General features: G+C 42.7%; 3 protein-coding genes and 1 long non-coding RNA gene across 19 annotated transcripts; 2 read left to right on the top strand and 2 right to left on the bottom strand.

Moving 5' to 3' along the window:
* Positions 848–5499, top strand: LOC110434675. The gene is made up of 2 exons (XR_002452295.1): positions 848–1923; positions 2149–5499. It is a non-coding gene; the product is annotated as an uncharacterized LOC110434675 (long non-coding RNA).
* LOC8074687 (putative serine/threonine-protein kinase) lies at positions 5277–9710 on the bottom strand. Of its 8 annotated transcripts, none has more exons than XM_021459255.1 (8): positions 9116–9699; positions 7963–7984; positions 7781–7838; positions 7574–7689; positions 7278–7501; positions 6825–7062; positions 6491–6668; positions 5277–6074 (listed from the first exon to the last, which is right to left on the bottom strand). In XM_021459255.1, exons 5-8 carry the CDS (start codon positions 7492–7494, stop codon positions 5661–5663), a joined length of 1047 nt encoding a protein of 348 aa, XP_021314930.1. In that variant the 5' UTR covers positions 7495–7501; positions 7574–7689; positions 7781–7838; positions 7963–7984; positions 9116–9699; the 3' UTR covers positions 5277–5660. The 8 variants fall into 8 exon arrangements, with proteins under 8 accessions (XP_021314930.1, XP_021314932.1, XP_021314927.1 ...); XM_021459257.1 differs by having other exon boundaries at positions 7801–7838; XM_021459252.1 differs by having other exon boundaries at positions 7278–7488; positions 7801–7984; positions 9116–9710.
* Positions 12753–21727, top strand: LOC110434703. Of its 8 annotated transcripts, none has more exons than XM_021459386.1 (4): positions 12753–13106; positions 13205–13546; positions 13635–13722; positions 19873–20644. In XM_021459386.1, exons 2-4 carry the CDS (start codon positions 13480–13482, stop codon positions 20108–20110), a joined length of 393 nt encoding a protein of 130 aa, XP_021315061.1. In that variant the 5' UTR covers positions 12753–13106; positions 13205–13479; the 3' UTR covers positions 20111–20644. The 8 variants fall into 8 exon arrangements, 3 of the variants coding, with proteins under 3 accessions (XP_021315061.1, XP_021315062.1, XP_021315063.1); XM_021459387.1 differs by having other exon boundaries at positions 12753–13248; positions 13346–13546; XR_002452374.1 differs by lacking the exon at positions 19873–20644 and adding an exon at positions 21362–21727 and having other exon boundaries at positions 12753–13546; positions 13659–13722.
* LOC8074686 (auxin response factor 6) lies at positions 13848–19753 on the bottom strand. 2 transcript variants are annotated; one of them, XM_021459383.1, is made up of 14 exons: positions 18936–19753; positions 18253–18371; positions 17927–18025; positions 17776–17832; positions 17528–17683; positions 17349–17433; positions 17099–17189; positions 16803–16967; positions 16606–16728; positions 16341–16416; positions 16044–16191; positions 14756–15927; positions 14458–14648; positions 13848–14356 (listed from the first exon to the last, which is right to left on the bottom strand). In XM_021459383.1, the coding sequence occupies exons 1-14, from the start codon at positions 18991–18993 to the stop codon at positions 14161–14163; spliced, it is 2736 nt and encodes a 911-aa protein (XP_021315058.1). In that variant the 5' UTR covers positions 18994–19753; the 3' UTR covers positions 13848–14160. The 2 variants fall into 2 exon arrangements, with proteins under 2 accessions (XP_021315058.1, XP_021315059.1); XM_021459384.1 differs by having other exon boundaries at positions 13881–14356; positions 18261–18371; positions 18936–19752.

The raw sequence follows: 22407 nt of genomic DNA, 5'->3' as shown, positions 1-22407 counted from the left end.
GTTTGAATTCTCGGTAAGTCGAAACAACACTTATTTTGGGATGGAGGGAGTACACTCTACTCTTCTAGAAATCTCACTTCTTGAGAAGTCAAACAATCTCAAATTTAATAAAATACTACATACAAAAAATACTACTAATATTTTGCTAGTCAAAATTTTTAATATAAATCTATTTGAAGATACAAATGTTGATACTATTCTATATAAACCTAATTAAATTTGAAATTGTTTGATTCCTCAAAAAAATGAGATTTTTTTTATTTTTTTTCTTTTACGCAGCGAGGGAGAATGTTTATGTAAGATTCACTCACCAATGACTTTTCACTGCCAGTGGGCTCTACCAAGATCTAGCCCCACAGGTAAGGACCTTTTAGCTTTGTTGCACCAACAGAAACCTTGATATATGCTCCCTCTTCGTCCTAAAAATAAATGTTGCTTTAGATTTGTTGTAGGTTAAATTCTCTTAAGTTTAATTAGATTTATAAAAAAATATTGTCGTATTTATATCTCTCAATAAATTTCTTATAAAATACGTTCAACAATTAATCTAATACTGCACTATAAATGTTGGTACTTTCTTATTTATACCTGGTCAAAGTTAAAAACATTTAATTCTCTTGAATAATTATTTTAGTGCGAAGAGAATATATATTTATTATTAAATATCTTGGGAGGAACGCATTACCCTACGTACACATATCCGTTGCCTGCCTGGTACAGTATGCTGAGGTTGGTGCAGCGAGATGGGGGAATCTGGAGCCCGGCCAAGTGCTCCAGACAAAATCCACTTCACCAGTCAGAGCCATCAACTTTACAGACCGTCTACACCACCAACCCTCCCATCCGTGCTCTCCCTTTCGTCCCACTTCCTTCCATTCCATTGATGAGAGAGATCGAGGAAGCTGCGTCCCTCGCTCGCGTCTGCACACGGCAACTGGGCGTTGCGTGGGTTGGTCCAAGGAAGAAGATGGCGATCGATCGATACCCTTGGTCCCTTGCCGTTTCCTCCATGTTAGTCTCCATCGTCGTCGTCGTCTCCACAGCCGGCCGGAGCTCGCCGCAGTACGAGTATGACATGACACTTCCCCGTATAGCACTCGACGTCGAGCTAGCCCTGCAGCTGCAGGGTGTGGAGATATGCGTGCGCCATAGCTAGGACTCCTAGCTTAGCTAGGGAAGCTGCTTTGATAGTTGGATTGGGACATGCTTTAGCACTCCATTGGCTGCTTTGGGTGGTGCTGCCGCTGCCGGCCGGCAAGAGAGAGAGAGAGAGAGAGATAGAGAGGGGCGGCTTTAGGCTGGCTAGCTAGCTATACTACTACCCCCCATTAGGCCAGCACTTTAGATGCAATATAAAATTTGCATCAAAAGCTGCATCATCCTTTAATCCCCTTGGGAAGTATTCTCGCCAGTGTCTTGTGCTCCATGTCCTTTGCATTCCCTAGCTCCTTTTGTAGCTAGCTGTACTACTCCACAGTACTTTTTGGTGAGCAGCAGGTGGCCATGGAGTTGTTGTGCTGTGTACTCCGATCCTACATGTGTTGTGCAGCTAAGCTCGCATGCTTTGCTGCGCTGCCCCCCTCTCGATCTCCTCTCCTCTATAAATCCAGCTTCTGCTCTTTCTTCTACCTCCATCCTTCACTCCTTCGCACTGTTCTGTATCCACCCCTAACCCTAGGTCCCTAGCTTCCTCCTCCGGCCTCCAGCCGAGAACAAGTCCGGCCGGTCATCTTGCTGTCTTTGTTGCTGCTTACTAGCTTGTGCATGCCCAACGTGCTCCAGTTTTGTTTCTAGCTCGCTAGCATTATACTGCATGCCCAAAATGGAACACATGCTTTTGCTCTCTTGGTCGGTCTTCATTCCTTGCACAGTTGCAAGCACAGTTATGTGAATGAGAGAGATACAGACAGATACATAGAAGAGGTTTGATGATCAAATTCAGATTGTTGTGTGTGTGCCTGGCTCCCTGTATGCCACACATGTAGCCCAACCCATATGCTAAGGTTGCCTGCTGTGGGTGGCGTGCAAGGGGCCAAGCATGCATGCATTTTAATTTTGTTCGATTCATTCTTCTGTCGCTTTGATCTCTACTATGTTTTTGATGATGTATGTACTTTTTCATGTTTGGTATACATCTTCATCTTGCAGGAGCCGAAAGGTAAGCTGATGCAAGTTTCAACTATGTACTTCTCCTAACCAGTTTGCCATCTTGCTGCCAGAAATCTTTCAGGTTATTATGAAGTCTCATATGATTTCAGTTTGTGGTTTTTAACACATGGCCGATTCTCTGTCTCAAGTATATATCTCTAGCACGCCTGTATGCTCCTATATTTGCTTCAATATATACCATTGTGATCCCTGAATTCCGGGTACATACACAACTTTTTTTTTTTATCATCTATTGATCGATACTGCATTTTAGTCTGAAATGAGTACATTGACAATGCGATCATGCTTTGGTTTGATTTATCGATTTCTTTCTTTTTTTCTACCTGCTCGCTTTTCTTATCTCACAGTCTTTTCTACTTATATATTCTTCAGTGTTCTGATCGAGGTATACAGCCTTTACCCCGGCCCTTTTGTTTTTTTAATGAAACTTTCACGCATTTAGAATTAGTGCTGCAAATGGCAAACACACAAGGCCTAGTTCCTGCTAGATTACATGAAAGAATAAATCCGTTGAAAGGTGTCTGGATTTTCATTAATTTCTTTTGTTCCTTGATCCCCCCCCCCCCCCCCCCCCCAGTTCAGTTCAATCCCTGCACTATATTTCAAGTATTAGTGTTTCTCCAATGGGACTTATCACATGCTCAGATGTGGAAAGAGCTGCTTGTATGTAGCAAAGTGAACGTTGCGAGAAGGAATTTCTCAAAAAGGTTTTTAAGCGACCATATGCTTTTTCCAAAAAAGGATAAATTTGAATGACAGATCGAGCATTAATTTCCTGAGCGATGTTAGTACATATAAGGCTTAAGGTCATTGGGCAGTACATTGACTGACATTATTCATGTCGTTAACATTAATTTACTCTTGTTTGTATGTAACTACTTGCAGATGTGTATGCCTAGTAGGTTTGATTGAAAAACCTTGTGATAATTCTCCAATAGGCGGTAACGACATCTGTAGATGCCGTGTTGTTCCCTGAGGCTTGGCTTTGGTGACCCCTTCCCATCGTGCTTGTTGCCGCGTGCATGTTGGCATTAGGTTGCCGGTGCATTGTTGGTTATGTTTTAGTGATGTTGTTGTGTGCCTTGCTGTCGTTGTTTCTGTTGTGTGGGTGGTTTTTGTACGTTTCTTTTATTTCTGTGTGTTGTTGTTTGTGTAAGTTTCTTGCTCTATATTAATAGATCTCCACCGAATTTCTTGTCGGTTGCTCTTTTGGTAAAAAAAAAAACCTTGCAGATGTATGCTCATATATACCTTGGTTGCACTCATGAGCTAAGTGAATGCAATTTTACTTCATTCATTATGTATCTTTTCTTTTTTTTTTCATTCACCCATTTTGGTTAGTAAGTACTCTCTTCATCCTAAATTATAAGTTATTCTAAGAATTTTGGAGAGTCAAAATATCCTAAGTTTGACCAAATTTATATAAGAATAATAATTATTATGATACCAACTAAGTATCATTAGAGTCTTTCTTAATTATATTTTTATAGTACTCACTTTATGTTATAAATCTTAGTATTTTTCTTTATAATTTTGGTCAAACTTGAAAATAGTTTGACTCTCCAACATTTTTAGAATGACTTACAATTTGAAATGAAGGAAGTAAGATACTCCTCCACACGATATTGCCAAATTAAACACCAAGAATAGAGCAACATTGCATTGCATTTTCATGCAATCACATCATCTGACTATCAGACGGCACCCAGCACGTAGTCATCGGAGAGCGCGCGCATTTATCCGAACTCTGAACTTTCTTTTGGCATCCATGGCTAGTATGAACTAGTTTTTCTCGAACACGAAGGAGAGCTTTGCATAAGCATCGCAAGAGTTGTTACACATTCATAATGGTTGCTAGCACGAATTACGGGTGCGCGTGCGCGTGCCGTACATTCGTACAGGAGCAGAAAGTTGGACTGTGCCGGCAAAGTTCATGCTCCCAGCTTTGTGCTTTGCATTGGGGCTTTGCTGTGGGTCCTCCTGACAGAGACCGTAGTAATAAGAAACCAAAAGGATGTTGCGTATAGGATGTGCAATGTTCAAACTTAACAGAAGCATTTTTCCACGGTCCTTGGAAGTGTTCGAGCAGGCACTAATAACGACGGTATATATAATGTGTGAGCTACCAGAAGAATTTAGAGTCTGTCTAGTTCAGCTCGCTATGATCTGTGTTAAAACTGTTTAGTATGAAACCTATCTTTTATCTCCATTGATTGAAACAACTATAAAACGTCTCACTATTTTTCACCCATTTGAAAAAGTAGCACTGAAATCAAATGCAGAGGGCAAGTTGCTACAAAAATTGTACTAAAAAAATCAGCTACTTATTTAAAAAAACAGCTGCTTCTAGCGGAAACACTTTTTACAAGGTGCCTTCACAAGGACAATGAAGAACCTCTGAACATAACTGCCTCCCATGCTGCTTAACCGAACGAGCCGCATACAGTTCCTTTTGTTCCATCAGCACCACTGCACTAGCACAAAGCAGTACTAAACAGCTAGCTACTAGGCCAGTCCACCACCACAATAATTTGTCCATGATCACCATGCTTGCTATTGCCACTTTGGCAAGGCCCACCCCACTGCAAGCAAGGATCACTCATCATCCATGTACGTGCTAGTTCCTGCCTTTCTGGCCAGCCAGCACAGTACAGACAGGCAGCAGCCATTGTTGCGTTGCATGGACCACTCGAGCAGTTCAGCAGTGGCAGTAGCAGTGCTACACGGACGCATGCAGGGATCACTGCGACGGCATCCACAAAGACAAAGGACCGTGCCAAGATTTGTTTGGAGTCCTCTGATTGGGAGGAGCACGGTGACCTCGCATAATTGTGGTGACAGAGACAGGAACAGGATGATGGATGGCAGCTACTTCTGCTGCTTGGACGAACACACCTGCGACGATGTTGGACGCTTTATGAGACAACACATCAGTGTCTCAGTTATTCAAAGTGATGTCACTGCCTCACTGGAGCTTGCTGAAAGTAACTGCAACAACAGTGTCGTCCGCGAAGCAGGGCAGAGATGCATGTGTCTTGGATCACATGCATGAGCATGTTACAAGGAATATATATGCCTTGTACTAGTCTTAATTTCTGGATGATTGATGTATCCAAGCTATGTCCATATATGTTCACACTGACAGTACTTACAGGCATTCAAAGGTTTGTATGTTTGCAAATGAATTAATCAGCAAGCACAAAGCCACCGCAGCAGGATGTGGATGGTACCATGAAAATAATTGTGTCATCAATCCAATATTTGTACACACAGAAGTTGTTTCCTCATATGTACTTACTCCTTTGACTCAACAATGATGTTTGTTCTGCCTATGAATGAAGCAATTAAATCTATACATGAAAACTGAAACCACCTTGTAAACTTGTGGGCAAGGTATTCATTTGCCCATGCTACTCTCTACCTATACATGTCTTTCACATCTCCAACCAACTCAGTTCACTAACAACCTGACCTTTTTTTTCACCAAGGGATCACTCACGATCCGATATCCCAGTGGATGTAATGGATGCTTGTGTCGTCTCATTCGACAGCATAGGCGAAGAATGTGCCATGAGAGAGGACAGGAATGTTGAGGAGGTAGCAATGTCACTTGCTTTCCTCATGCTCCTGACCTTGAGATCCATAAAGTCACTAATGATAGCGGGCTTGCTAATCTTCTCTGAATCGATGTCCGATTCGCCTGTAAGCATGGCGATGACCTTTGACATGTCAGGCCGGTGTCTCATGACATCTTGTGTACACAACAGCCCGACTTTAAGGAATCTGCAAGCTTGTGCAACATCCAAGTCACTGCCCAAAGATCTGTCTATGATTTTCTCCAAAATCCCCTGCTCATAATACATCCATGTCTGCAAGAGGAGAACCCCATTGGTGATCTCTGGGAACTGTAGCAGTAAAGAACAAAAGCTGGATTTAGAAGATTTGCTCCCAGTCCCATAACTGTCATATAATGAGTTTTCAGGAAAATCCGAAAAGGTAGAAAATAAGTTTTTTGGTGGCCTACAGCACCAGTTTTAAGTGTGCGACACTGGTCATACTACATTAAGTCTGAGAAGAGAGATCCATCACAAAACATTGACTACACTTATCATCATCATCATCATACTCATTTTCTGATAGTACTAGAAAATCATGTTTAAATCAATAATGGCAAAACAAATTCTTCAACATGCAAGCAGTGACTGTACTGTTTTTGTTTATTAATAAATTCCAGTAGGGGGCTTTCCCCTCCTGATCATTCAAAAAAAAATGCAAGCAGCAATGGAAAGACATGTCAACTGTAATCTGACTGTCATCTAACCTTTTCAAGGAGTATCTGATCTTCATATGCTAATCTTGTATCGCTGTTTGATCTCCCACTAACAATTTCTAGAAGGAGAACGCCAAAACTGTAAACATCTGATTTGCGTGTCACTTGTCCTCGAATAGCATATTCAGGAGCCAAATAGCCTCTGCCAATTAAAATTGAGTAAGCAAAGCTGAAAAAGGTGTATATATAATGTCATTGTTTTGCTGAACTTTCTGGGGATTTCTTAAAATTTAATATCGCTCAACTAAATTGAAAAGAATGGTACAAGAATGATTTTATCTAGGCACTAAAAGAATTTAAAAATATAAAGTAGACGTTCACTTACAGTGTTCCTGCAACTCTTGTGCTAACATGTGTCGCGTTTGGTGGAAGAAGCTTTGCTAGACCAAAATCAGAGATTTTTGGGGTAAGATCCCTATCAAGAAGTATGTTGCTTGCTTTAATGTCTCGATGGACAATGTAGGGACTGACACCATGATGGAGGTATTCTAATCCCCGTGCAATGCCAAGGCAAATATTTACTCGAGTTTCCCAATTGAACTGGATATTGCTGTGGCGGGAGCCTAATCAATGAATAGTTTAAAAAGAGTTAGGACATATATATCTGAATCTTCCACAGTCTTTTTTAGACCAAAGACCATGGCCCAGCTTATATTGAAAGCTTAAACAGAAGCTGGCATAGTTGGCTTATTATTTTACTGTTGTGATGAATAGTTAAAGAAAGCTATCATATGATTATGCACTACTGTTTTCAAATCTATAAGAATAGTTGACATACCTAGAAGTGTTTGTGCAAGGCTATTATTTTCAAGATGATTGTATACAAGGATTCTTTGGTCTCCTTCAACACAATACCCATAAAGTCTCACAAGATTATCATGTGAGATGCCGGAAATTGCCACGAGTTCATTCAGAAACTCCCTTACTCCTTGTCTTGACTCCATCGAAAGGACCTTGACAGCAATACTTGTTCCATTCCTGAGCTGTCCCTGCATCACTAAGCTGTTGAATATCAAACACGTCTAAATTACTCGCAACTTCAGTGGTTTCTTTATTGAAGGTTATGCATATTACCTTGTAAACAGAACCAAAACCACCCTCACCTATCTTGTTCGATTGGTTAAAGTTATCTGTTGCCCTTGCTAGCTCCTTATAAGTGTATTTTGTTATATTTGTACCACCAGGTACGTCTACACAAGCAGAGTTAAATCACAATAAGAAACAAAACAAGCTGGGAGACAGCATAATATAATATTTTGAAAGGGATATTTAAGAGTGTACCCCATGTATGAGATCTCTACCTTCATTATGGTGGGAACTTGGTTGCCGCGTTGCCCTTCTTTTCTTGCAAAATATAGAACAGCAACTCATTGAGATTCTCAAACTATTATATCTTAATGCTGTCAGCTCAATAACTTCAGCCTGTACTTATAATATCAATGCAAGCATTTGCATTCACCGACCTTCCCTGGCTTCTAACATGTGCTGAAAAGAGTGAATTTCAGTTATAGATACCTGTAGAAAGAGCTATATTGGACATATCGTTTCGAATTTAAGTCGACCAATGGTTAAAATTCAGGCCAAGATTACCCAGTGAATGTTGCAACCTACTATATGGATTATGGATATATCTAAAATGCTTGCAACCAGAAAAGCGTGTACTGGCTTCAGTATATAAGTTGCAGTAGTTGAGGTTGCGAAAAATTCTGTACTAAACTGTAACAAAAGTGAATGCACAATCTGCTTGCAAAATCCCAGTGGCCATCTTTAGCTTAGAATTCAACCAGACAAACAATGCTGACGTGCATCAAGCTTATAATTAGCATACATTTATTAGAGCTCAGATAATCATTTACGTTGAAAAAAAGAGCTCAGATAATCACTGAAACAAATCACTTGGTACATGCTGGCAGGTGAGGCCTGCTGACTAAGACTCAGAACCAAAATAAAAATTAGACAGAGTCCACAAAACTGCTACACATTTTTTTATTAAAAAAAATAAACCCGTATTTATTCACCGAAAAGCCATCACTGGACAGGCATGATCGGGCATCAATGATTATCTGTCCCATACATCCAACTAATTTATCTCAGGCAAGCTCTGATGTACGCCTGTCATCGCAAGCTGATGTTTATTGTCCAACCAACCCTGGTTTACCACTAAATTTAGACCATAATTAGACCTAAGCTATCCAGTAACCAATAATTTCAGTCCATGTGACTACACTTAACCAATAACAACCAATATCCGAGAAGTCCAGCATACGTTGCTAGCCGCCAGTGTAGTTCACATGTAATGTAATGTAACCGCATTAGTTATTAGTTATACTCAACGACACTTAGCGAATCGAAATTCGTTAACTAGCGTCAGTGGTTCCGTTGGAACCTTCGTCTCGCGAGAAATCCACGAACCTTGATCAACCGAGAAAAGGAAGCAGCCTACGCATGTTCGTCAGAGAGAAAAAGAACAGGCATGGAAACTAATCGGCTAGTTCATTTCTTGGTGAACAGGGGAACCAGGAGAAAACGATTGTAGGTAGCAAGGGCAGGAAAAAAAATCCAGCCTTGAACCTTCCTCTGCATATACTCAGGTGAGGGAGAATCAGCCAGGCTCACCTGAATCGCCCGCCGTGACCAGGGAGGATGAACCGAGCCCAGTAACCCACCCAGCCGCCGCGAGAGTCAACAAGACGAGGCAAGTCGCAAGAGAGCACCGCACACCGCGCCTTGTCGGGTTACGAATGAATGAAACCACCCCGCCCGAAGTAGAGACGGACGGCACCAAGAAGCGCCGGCCGCCCCTCCGCACCAGCCGCCCCCGAAGGCTCGGCGAAGCCTCCGCCGGTTTCCCCACGAGCGCTGTGCCGCCACGGGGCGCGGAGGCAGCAGCGGCGAGCTTTCGCGAGGGAGAGTTAAGCCTGGGGGGGAGAAGGAGAAGAGAGGCGAGCTCTCCCAAGAAATCACGGGACGGGACGGGCGACGACGGCTCGGGGGGCGCAGCGCACGCGCGCGGACTGTGGACTCGTGGCGTGGTGCGGGGTTGGGTGGCTCCAAGTGGTTGTGCGCGCGGTATTTGACTTGTACGCCGCGGTGCGGGCGGGAGGGAAGGAAGGAAGAGCCGGAAGAGGCGAGAGGCGACCGGGCGCCTCGGCTTTGAAAGGTGGACGGTCGCTGCGAGAGGAGGAAGAAGAAGAAGAAGAAGAGGGTGTGGCGGACGGAGCAGAGTGGGTGGTGGGTCAAACCGTTGACCACGTGGGGGTTAAGGCGAGGGGAGGCGAGCTGGCCGGGCTGGGCCGCGGTCCGCGGAAGCAGCCGTGTGGGCCGTGGCGGTGTCGGACCGGACGCGTGGGTCAGGTCGGGTTCGAGTTCGACGCGGGGCGGGCGAGCGAGGGGGGGTGTCGGTGTGGACGCGTGGTCCGGTCCGGTCCGGTGGTGGCTGCGGTCGCGGTTGAACCAGGTCAATTGAATTGAAATTTGACCCAGCCAACGTTTGGGGGTGCGGCTGACCTGACCGGACTCCGTGTCATGTCTCCGTGTGTAGTGTAGGACGGCACCTGTACTGCATGTGGGGCTTAATTATGTGCGTACAAAATAAACAAATATTATATTATCCTTTTTTTTCTTTATAAGCTGGAAAGAAAATTTGTATGTTGGCTCACGTGGTCAATGTTGAATTCCGTTCGATGTGTGTAAATTGCTGGTGTCCTTTCAAGGGAGACTCACGCCACTTTTTTCCCTTCATTTTTTCTATAGAGATATTGTTTTATCCTTGTGTATTTGTTCAGATCTAAATAAACACGGTGCGGACGTTTAGTGCGTATCATATGTCTATGGAAAATTGAACGGCGAATTTTGAAACGGGTGAAACCATTGCAAACGTCTTTTTATCACGAGGCACGTCGCCTATACTCAGTGACACATTCATGATTTCAATTTAGATGGGGGTGATCTGATTTACATGATCTCTACACTAAAAGAATCATAATTATTAAGGCCTTGTTTAGTTCTGATTTTTTTTGTTGGTTTTGGGTAATATAGCACTTTTGTTTTTATTTGACGGTTATTGTCCAATTATAGACTAACTAGGCTCAAAAGATTTATCTTGCGATTTACAGATAAATTGTGTAATTAGTTTTGTTTCCGTCTATATTTAATACTTCATGCATGTACTACAAGATTCGATGTTACGAGAAATCTTGAAAAAAATTTGATTTGTGAACTGAGCGGATCTATAGCGTGGAGTCCTAGTGATAGATGCAGCGAGGCCTCCATGTTGTTTCCTTCGAGGTGACAGGCGTGGTGTGGAGTCCGAACGACGGATGTGACTGAGGCCCCCTATTGTGTTTTCATAATGATACTATAGCCTTTTGAATGGTCAAGATCGAATGGAATCATCCCGTTGATTAGGGTATAGTATTACAACGGCACTACGGTGAAGGATCATGTATGGTGCGAACTTCTTGATGTGGTGTGGTATGTTTCTCTTTGTTTTCACCAACGAACCACTTTGACCACAAGTTGAGTGCAATCATCAACTTAATGTTGTGACGGTAACGGCCCTGCTTGGTGACTTCGAAAGAGGAGCTCTTTTTTTTTTTTAAGGAAACGAAAGAGGAGCCGATGATCTCCATAGTCCGCTACGGGCCAGCAGCTCCAGCAGAGCTAACTGGGCTGATTTACGAGCCGGACGGGAAACTTGTTTTTTTTTGCTTGCATATATAAGAAGGTTCCGTATAGGAAATTTGTCATTGGGCCCGTGGGCCGCTCCTGCTTGGAAGTTTGGGACCGCCACTTCCCCTACCACGTAACCGGCCGGAACGGGACTCCAAGGCCCATCACGGGCAGCCGGCCTCGGTTCCATGACCATGATCACCAATCTCGTAACCATTCAGGATGAACGGTGCGGGGGGCACAATTCCATTCTTACGGTCGTTCAGTAGTTTTGAATCTAGCGAACGATATCCAGCGAACGATACATGCCGGTCGTCCACCCTCCTTCCCCCTCCTCCCACTTCTCTTTCTGCTTGACGTCATCATGAAAAAAAGCAAAACATTTATTTCAAATTACTATAACTTTTAAATGATGTATCTATTTTTAATTTCGTCTACACCGGTGTGTTCAGTGTGACGAGGCGAACAAAACTAGACCCCACTTCTGTATGTTTCGAAGATTTTTATTTTTCTAGTAGCAATTTATGTATATTAACTTATAACATATAAGTTATATTGCTAACTTATTCTGCTAAGTTATGTTGCTAACCTATTCTGCTAAGTTGTATTGTATAACTTCTGTTTGTGTATAATAACGACGTAACTTTCTATATACACTAGTGTATTAGTTGTGTAACTTATGTACATAAGTTGTATTGTGTAAATTATGTCTCTCTCTATTCCAAATTATAAAATGATTTGATATTTCTACATATATTGAATTTGTTATGTGTATACATATATAGTTGTGTCTAGATACATAGTAAATTTAATTTAGAAAAGTCAATATGCCTTATAATTTGAAATAGTGGGAGTAAACTTATGTTTGAGAACGACTAAGTTAGCAATGTTGAGTTATTCCTCAAACTTATGTTGTCTAGAAGCACTACTAAGTTAGTATTGTTAAGTTTATCATAAAAGTTATGCTTTTTAATTTCGTTTTATAAGTTATGAGCACATGCTCCTTAAAAAATTAAAAAATATTAAAGAACAGGTTATCTAGCAAAAGAAAGTGAAAAAGAGAATCGAATGTCTTAAAAGAGAAATAGAAATGATTCCTGTTCTGTCTAAAAATAAAAAGTAACATATACATTTTCCAAAAATGGAAAGAAAATGGCTGTCGGGAATTGACCGCTGGTTTCGTTTCGGCTGAACGTTCGTAAAATAGTGACGTCGGGGAGGGGGCAGGCACGGCAGAAGAAGGCGAGCTGGGGGCACGAGCACGAAGCATCCACAGTTGGATACTCGACAGCAGGTGACCAACAAAATTTTCCAGATATGGCTGGCACCTGTACCTGCAGAAAGTCAACAAAGGTCTCGTTTAGTTTCGAAAAGATTTCAGATTTCGGCACTGTAGCACTTTCGTTTGTTTGTGGCAAATATTATCTAATTATAGACTAACTAAGATTAAAAGATTCGTCTCATGATTTACAGGTAAACTGTGTAATTAGTTTTTATTTTCGTCTATATTTAGTGTTTTATGCATGTGCCACAAGATTCGATGTGACGGAGAATCTTGAAAACTTTTTGGATTTTGGTGGGAAAGGGCCGAGGCCAAAGGCTTGTGCATCTCGAGTTGTCGACAGACCCATGCCATGCATGTGTGAGCTGATGAGAAGCTGACAGTCTCTGCTCCTGTTACTATTGTCGATAGACATCCATCCTCCAGAAAAAAAAAGGCACAGATTTGCGAGGCAACAGATACTTCCACCAACAACATTACATTCCGGCGGTGTACAGGTTTCCACCTTTCCCACCGCGAAAAGCCGGCCAAGATCGGGAAAAAAATGGCAATATCCGGGATCCGAGTCCGGGGCCCAGCCGAAGATATGAAAGCGATGGAGGAATCACCAAAGAAGCTGCTGGGGTTTTCTCGCTCAGCTCAGGGTTGGAGAAGGTATGAAAAGAATGGGTGAGCTGTGTATGTGCATCACACCGCCATTGCCACAGCACTCCACATGCTTCCACTCAGAATTTTGTCACAATCCACAGCAGAAGTGAGGACCAAACGGATCCAGAAGGCGCAGCGGCGGCACCAGGTGAGGCGAGGTGGATCAGAGCAGGGATAATGGATCTCTGATGGCGAGAGGGGCATCGCATTCAGCTCACTCACTGATGCTGCACCACTGACCTCAGGGAAAGGGAGGGCCATCTTTTCTCCTTCGCCATTTTGTTCCAATGGGACGGACATGGACGGCACTCAGAGGGGTTTCCTCTTCTTTCTTCAGTCAGATAGGGACCCAGGGAGCACATGAGAGGATCAGAGGAAGATGACCGGTCCGTGGCGCTGCAAGTCGTTGTCTGCACGAAGTGGTGCCAAATTATGCAAGCATAAAGGTGCATAAAGATTATATCTGTATCTCTCAATCTCTGAGCTTTCCAGAATCATAACAAACTGCCATTTTGTTTAATTTACTGAAGATAGCTTTAGCAATTACTATCATGACAGCAATGGTAATGCTAATCTGGGAGAAGAGGTGGCTTCCCCCCATGACTAAGTTGGAATTGCATTGGTAAGTTTACATGCCTAACACTACATCAGAAGAAGAAAAGGGATCCTCACATTGGTCACTAGTTTGAATTCTGTGAGATGCCCCCAAAATTCCAGTTGCCCTCGTCAACAGCATACCGTGGAATGGAACCAAAACAGTTTGAATATATATACAGGTTATGACCAAAAAAAAACAGTTTTACTGTATTGCAATAAGAAGGGCATAGTTGATTGGATGCACTAAATTAGCGGTATTGGTACTCGATAGAACTAAGTGCTGCATGTATACAACATGTAGTAGTTACTGCTAAGAGTCTATACCATAGGACATCATCAGACGTGGAATAGCATAGAGCTCGTTTGATCTATGTGCTTTGTTCCAAGTCGCAAAACTAGCTAGTGCTGCAGAAACATACAGAAGGAGAATCCTAAAGCCAAGGGCTATGGGGCATCCCTGTCTTCAGAACTCGACCGAACCCACTGGCGCCATCCCAGTGCTCAGGCTTCTTGATTCCTGCATGCTCGCATAGCTGTCGCAGCCATTGCTCAGCCTTCTTGAAGGAGCCGAGCTCAAGAGCTGAATGCCCGGCTTGCCCATCTGCTGAACCTCCTCCGGTGAAAGTATCTTTATACAGGACACGCTGTTCACAAATTCCCTGCACATCGCGAGCCAAATAAACATAAGAAAAATATTAAACAAACAGCAAAATCAAAAGGTGACCAGGAAATTGTTAAGCTTGTTGGTACTAGAACTTACTGCCACGGGTCATCGCCAACTAGAAGGACATCGTCCTCTCTGTCAACAAATACAAGCTGCCAGCCTGATCTCAAAGGGTCTTCCAACTGGCCCTCAAGGCCAAATAGACGCCCCACCTCACTACGAAGTTCATCATAGCTGCTGAATCTAGTGATATCCAGCAACCTTCCCACGTTTCCAGATTTGTAAACCTATATTAGGGCACAAATTTGTCAACAAAGTGAGTCAAGGGAAAGAAATCAAAATGAAACAATTCTTTGTTAATTAAATGGTCCACGATGTAGACATATCACCTCACCTTGACAAAGGTTGCAAACTGTTGATTTGCTTGTTCAGAATTCTCTGCACATGGAGCATAACCTGACTCATCTAAGCAGCCCGCACTATGTAGTGATTGATTCAAGGGGAAATCATTCTGTGAAGAGCTCAGGAAATTGGAGGTTGAGTATGGAATCGTGCCTGAACTGTTATCATTCTGAAGGCTTGGAATGCCACCTTGCATCAAAAGTGACTGTGAGTCTATGTTAACACCAAATAAGAGGTGATTTTGAGGATCAGAGTTCCCATCTTGATCCACTAAGCATTCTCTCCCAGGTAACGGTGCTAATGCAGAGCTTTGTGGCATGTTACATGATGCCATATCCAATTGTTCTATCTGTGGTGAAACAACATGAGGTCGAGAAGGGTTAACAGACTCCACTGCAACTCTCTTAGATGACCATGGGTCAGATACTGATACAGGAGTGTTTATTGCCACACATGGGAGGCTCGAAGCTGCTTCAGAAGGTAATTGCCCCAACATGCCATGCATGGAAGAGCCACTGGATGGTGAGAGAGAGCTAATGTTTGTATCTGGAAAGTTTTGTTGATGCGAGAATGCCGGAACTGTCTGCAGTGTGGAAGATGGGGAGTGAGTGGCTGAGGAAAGCTGAGAAAAAGCCGATAATGCATCTGGCAAGGAGTGAAAGTTGTGCAGATGCTTCTGTTGTTGCATTTGTTGATCCTGTGGTGTTTGCACACATTGCTGCTGCTGTGATTCCTGCTCCTGTTGCTGCGAATGCAGCGGAGGCTTCTGCTCATTAAATGATTGGCAGCGTTGAAGCTGTTGTTGGAGGTACTCCGTCTGACCTTGAATTTTGTTTTCATTGAGATTTTGGGGGTAAATTTGCTGAAACTGAGGTTGTACTTGCTGCAGAATCTGACTGGATAGAAGAGCAGATCTATCAACAATATTCTGAGGCTGCTGGAACTGCATTACTGAAGGTGAAACTTGCTTTGTAGTGCTCTGTAATGCTGCTGCTGCTGCTATTGTCTGGTACATGTCAGATTGCAGACCAAGAAGGGAATTATCCAGCCTAGGCTGCATCCAGGGACTTGTACCAAGCCCACTGAAATTCAGTGACTGGAAACCCGGATTTGCCCTGTCTCGAAGCCACATAAGAGAAGAGGTCAAGCCATCATCCCTTCCACCTACCAAAACAATCAGAAACAAGATTAATAGCATTAGTTCATAAGCAACACAGCACAATCCACTGTCCAATGCTATATATTGGAGGAGTTGCTAAGTGTGTAATTGTCACTTGTACCATATAAAGATGGCAGGCCTGTAGGCCACGGACGCTTTAATCCAAGAGCAAAAGGAGATGGGTACATTGGAAAAGTTGTCAATGGTTCAATCTCCCAAAGAGATACCCTTGGCTGCTTCTCTCCAGCAGTTGACTCGTCCCATCCAACCTACATGATTCAGGGAAAAATAGATTCAGGGAAAAAAAGTAGAGACCTGCATCTAACTGGGAATTTACTCAGGATGCAGTTAAAGAAGTGTGAAGGCATGTAGAATGGCATTAAGGAAATAAAAAAGATGTGTTTGTTTGAAGACCTACCTTTACTGAGCGCCAGTGCGAGTTTGGCCAGCGAACAGGATCAAGATCACTTATTCCTGTAATTGTCCCCATGTAACTGCAAGGGCACTTAAGCAATTTAGATTGAAACTTGATGGACATATATATAGACAATGCACCGGTAGTATCTAACATTGAACACATCCAATGACTACGCTAGAGACAATTGAAATAAGACAAGAGGATAATAAACCAATAAAATGCCCAGATAACAAATAATGTTGAAATAAACACAGATTTGACATACCGCCTTACACTGGATTCCTCTGTCTCAAAAAGCATCCGGAAACGCATGCCCACAGATATACGGGTATGGTACACAGCTTTGACGTACTTAGCCATGGGTATGACAAATTCACAAGGGCTTGCTCTGCATAATCCATGGGAAATAATTGAGTACTTGAGTGGTAAGTAAACAGATATATGTGGGAAACTTGTTCTTACCTTGGATTATAGAAAATAGTAAACCGGCTATTTGTTGATGCAGCATGAGCTGCTGCAGCAAGCAGACCAATATGCATGCTATCACTAGAAAGTACTGATGATGGCATGACAGTTTGTGGTCTGTTTGCCCGACGAATTCCCAGAAGCAGCTGGTTGTTGTCATTCCTGATCAGCCAAATACATGCATTAATACACCAATACAATCAGCAGGAGAACTCTCTGTAGGATACTAGGCTTAAGGAAGTGACAAAAGTGTGTGTGCCTTTTCTTCTTCTGAAAAGCTGATAATGCCATACCAGATAAAAAGGACAGAGTCGCCAGCAACCAGTCTCTTTGCACTAACAAAGACACTCCAACCTGTTGTCAGAAGATGCCGCTTTGGCTGACCTACACCAATAATTTTATTCTAATTTAGTCTCACACTTGAATGTAGAATGACATTGAAACAGGTGAGAGACTCTTTCATGAATTGTATGATACAAGGCTGTATGCAACTGCAAAAAATCACAACATTATGAACCAATAAAAGTAACTGGAAATACCTACCCCGAAAAATATGGCGAAATTTCCACTCATTGCCATGAAGATCTGTTGCAATCAACTCCTGAGCAGGAGGCTGCTGATTGAAATCCTACAGGATTAACAAAGGAGCATTTAGAACACCTAATGGTTTGGTCTATTTGATCCGAAGAAGGGACCCATGCAACTATGCAAGGAACACATACCAGTGGAGGAAACACCTTCTCTGCTGCTCGGCGTGGAACAGAGAATCCACCATGTGTGCTCGTATCACTTGCAGTTAGCGTTTTACAAAAATAATTCGTTGGCTGCTTGCTGGCAGTGCCTAACTCAGCAGGCAAAAATGGGTCCTTGAGCTCTTGCTGCAAAGTGAACCAAACAAAAAAAAAGTTGCTTAGATTAAATAAAACAGAAATGTAGAAATGGATGGGAAAAGATGAGAAAGTTATATTACTGGGCTGAGTGGCTGCAGGGTCATCTGTGCATACACCTCATCTGTCTCAGCATCAGCCTAAAGAAGAAATGCAGCAGAGCTGGTGAAACACAAAGGTATGAATAATAATTGCTTATTTTGGTACAGATGTGCTATGTAACTCCAAACTTACATGCATGGTCACATTATGCAGTTGGCATATAAGCTGCGGAGGCAGGCTAGGATAGTTGGGGATCTGAGCCTCCATTTCCTTATTTGTCGACGCTGCTACCTGTGGTATAGATATTTATAAGTTCAGTGTTTTTTTAAAAAAAAAAAAGAAAACAGAAGGAGCTTTAATTATGGCACAACCATTTAAGATCTGACAATGAATACCGTAAGATATGGAATTCAGGACCACACAAGACTCACGTTCTTGACGGTATTAACACCCAGATAAACTCTGCAATATTTATGTCTAATTTCGTGGCAATCTGAAGTCCAAGGAAGAAAGGTAACCTGCTCACCGTGGCCTTGAGGAAAATACACCACTCGACTACCGACCGCAGGCAATGAAACGAGAGGGCCGGCACATGCATGCCACAACTCAGAATTTAGGCACTTGTGCTCTTCAGCTTCTGAAAAAAGCCAAAAGCATTTGAGCAGAAGGCATAACAGAATGAAGTTCACAAACCATCTCATAAGTTAAGTAATAATTGTAGATCTAGGAAGCATCTTACAAACAAATCCTAGCTTATGAAATGATTCTAAGAAGGTATTCTTATGAGCAGAATGGCAAAGTTTTTTTTTAGTATAAAATGGATATAATTGTCAACAAAAAACAAGCTTCTAGAAAAGGAAATTTTCAGAACAAAAGTCTGCATCAAGAACCTCATATGTCACTACTAATCTGCTTACACTGAATTCAACAGAGGACAGAAGAAGAATAAAAACAATTGCAAAACGTGTCAATAGCTTAATAAATCACCCAAGAGAAGAGTAAGCTCAGAGCCCACCACATTGGAGTGATTTGGATCACATAATGACTGAGGAATTTAAAGCAAGGGACAGAAGTAAACAAACTTACCCTGCAGATTTAAACCGCCCAATGAAAAGGACAGTACTAGTGAACTTAAGCAGTATGCGCAGAGCACAAAATTTGGTACAAACCATGGAATGAATGCCAACAAGCGATGCCGTACCTTCCGGCGACCCCGGCTGGTCCTGGAGGCCACCGCTGGCCGACGGCGAGAGCTTCATTCTTTTCCCGCCGCTAGCCGACCGATCCAGGAGCGCACGAAATGGAGGGGGGGAGGGGGGGAGAGAACCGAAGCAACTATGCAGGGGCCCTTCTCTCTACACCAAATCACGCGCCTTTCCAAGCATGTGCGCGGGAGGGGTCCGGATTGAGCAGCCCAGCACCGCCACTCGCTCCTCCGCCGAACAGCGCCAAACCTCCGGGCGGCCGGCGCAAAGGCGCAACCTTTTCGATCCGAGGGCGCAAATTTACATCACGGCGCGAGGCGGTCCGTCCGAGAACCCCAGTTCCAATTCTTCGGAAGGTTTAGAGCTTGCGGGGAAGGGACAGCCGGACGGCAATGCCCAAAGGCGCCGCCTTCGCAGCTCCGGGAGCACCAGGAGGCACGCCGGCACAGCGAAACCTTCTCCCGCGCGACGACTGAACTCAGATCTCGACGCGGCGAGCTTCAGAAGGACAGCTCCGAGCTCCAGGGGACGCTTCCGCCGCCGCAACGCAGATCCGACCGCCGCCGGAGGGGATGACTAGGACCGCGGAGCACCCCTCACCGCCGCCGCTACTGATGGACACAGCTTCCTTCTCGCGCTTGCTTGCAACCTTGCACCCACTCTGTGCAGCAGGGAAGAGGTGGCCTTGCTTCTTTCTTCCTGGTCGCTTTGCCTCTTCGTCTTCCTCGTGCTGCTGCTCGCTCGGCTCGTATGCGCTCGACTCGACTCCTCGGGGTTTTAAGTTTTAACCCCACGAGTGGTGCTCCTCCTTTTCGCTTCTCTCTCTCTCTCTCTCTCTCTCTCTCTCTCCCCTGCGCTTTAAACAAACTCTCTCGACCTGCTGCTGCTACATGCTTCTGGTAGTGGTAAGTTTTTGCACCTCTTTTTTTACAGGCCGGAGGGCGTATGTATGTACATGGCGTGGTTTGACATTGGTTCCTACCCTTCCTGGTGTGCTGCTCCACTGCAGACCACCTTCTTCCTCCACGAGAAAGACGACGACCATCCACGACCAATGGCCGTGGAATCGAAACGTGTTGTGCTGGGACGGAAAGGAAAGGCGACGCGCGACGGCAATGGTCATCTCCAGTGGGGGCTGCCGGCAGCGTCTCGTCCCATGGATCCTCCGTGATCCTGCCTTTTTGACCTTTGTTTATTCACCCTGAATGAAATCGATTGATTGGTTAGCTGGAGCTTGAAAAATTCACACTCTCTGCTAGTGTGGACGGAACAAAACCAGCATGTGCTAGTTTTTGTGAAGGTGATTACCTGTGTTGTTTAATGCGCAATTAGGCTCGTGGAAACCGGTCTGACTTGACTTTACGGACCTGAGAGTGAGAGCTCCTCTCTGCTCTGTCATCATCAGATGGGGGAAAAAAATGAAAAGGGCTTCATGTCCTCGTCGTCGGCACTAGCGTACTCCGTACTGTACGTGTACACGCCATCTCCGTACGGTGCGTATGAATACTGTCCGGTTTCTCTGTCATCCTAAAAACTAGTAGGCCATTATATTAACAACCGAGTATACACCCGGATGCAAATAAATCAATTCAGATTAATTAGGGCTGACTGGCTAAGCAGTGGCTCCACTAAAAAACTAAACGCTGTTTTTTTACTTTTTTATTAGGATAAGGTTTTTTTTTGCGAATTACACGGTACAAACACTTACAACCCACGCACACTCACCCCTTGTAAATATACTCACGCAAACTATATCTCTATAAACATCTTCGGTTAAATCCAGTTTTGACCAATAATATATTATTAAAATAATAATGTATTCCATCTATCTCAAAATATAGTATTTCTGATTTTGTCTAAGCCAAATTATTTTAGAATGTTATAAAGAAGAAGAGCATTAACATTTATTGTGTATATATAAAAATAAAAGGATGAAATAACCTGATTCTTATTTGATGACATGGATTTTGTTGTTCACAGAAATTTGGTTGCTAAATTTGGGGTATTTTGACTTCGAACAAAATAAAAAACTTGTTTACTTACAGAGGGCGTATTATTTATTTATCTAATATAAATTATACCATAAGTAGGTTTTTTAATATGATTCTAGTGACATCAAGTTTGGGTCATATAAAATCTTCCACGTAAATCTTTACTGACCCTCTAGGGCGTTTGCCGTTTGGAGGCGTGTTGTATCAAACTTTTTCTTTACCTTAATATAAAAACGTGCAAACCTTTTGTGTGATTGAGAAAAAAAAAGAATTATGTTCTTATAAGAGTAATTATTGATGAAAGGCTTGTCCTCCTGGTGAAACGAAATAAGCTTTTAAATTTCAGAATTCAAGGTAGTATAATGGCTCAGGATAGTTTATACGCATAGTATATTATAATTGCCGCCTTTTCTGCAACTCTTTTTTAACAGGAGTAGGAGTACATGGCGAAGGAGTGAGTCAAGGACCCCTTGCAACTATTGAAACTACGTACTGTTCATCAGCAACAAAGGAAAGGGAGGACCACGAATCTATCCATCCAGTGTCACTACAGCACGTTCACACATAGAGCTCAGCTGAGCTGACCGTCCAATGATATGATGATGACAAGGCCGGCGAATCTGCTCAAGCCTTGTTGCCGACAGTATTCAAGATTGAACCGCATTTAGGCCTTGTTTAGTTCTCAAAATTGATATGATGATGACAAGGCCGGCGAATCTGCCCAAGCCTTGTTGCCGACAGTATTCAAGATTGAACCGTATTTAGGCCTTGTTTAGTTCTCAATTTTTTTTGGTTTAGGTATGTATTGTAGTATTTTTGTTTTTATTTGGCAAATATTGTCCAATCATAAACTTACTAACCTCAAAAGATTCATCTCGCGATTTTCAGGTGTGTGCAATTAGTTTTTGTTTTCGTCTATATTTAATGCTCCATGCATAGGCCGTAAGATTCGATGTGACAGAAAATCTTAAATTTTTTTTATTTTTGTGGTGAACTACGAGGCAAAGTTCCAGTCGAGGAATGCAGGAAGCATGAATTCCACAGGTGTTTTAAACGTAGAATTTGCCGTTCAAGAATGTCATCAAGCCCACCACTCAAAATATGAGAAAGTTCAGCCAGTGGCATCTAGGTCCAGAAAAAATTTAGGGGAAGGCACAGATTTTTTTTAGTAACATATATGGAATAATTTGAATTTTTTAGTGACACACAAGTAAAAGCGGTTCAATAAACGATGCTCCCTTTATCTCAAATTATAAGTCATTCTAAGAATTTTGGAGAGTCAAAATATCTCAAGTTCAACTAAATTTATATGATAAAATAATAATATTTAAGATACCAACTAAGTATCATTAGGTTTTTTATTAGTTATATTTTTATAGTATATATATTTGATGTCATAAAATCTTTGTAATTTTTTTAATAATTTCGGTTAAACTTTAGATGTTTTGACTTTTAAAATTTTTAAAATGACTTATAA

This window comes from Sorghum bicolor, chromosome 4 (genome assembly GCF_000003195.3).
Source record: "Sorghum bicolor cultivar BTx623 chromosome 4, Sorghum_bicolor_NCBIv3, whole genome shotgun sequence".
Taxonomy (NCBI): domain Eukaryota; kingdom Viridiplantae; phylum Streptophyta; class Magnoliopsida; order Poales; family Poaceae; genus Sorghum; species Sorghum bicolor.
This window is presented reverse-complemented; position numbering and strand designations above follow the sequence as displayed.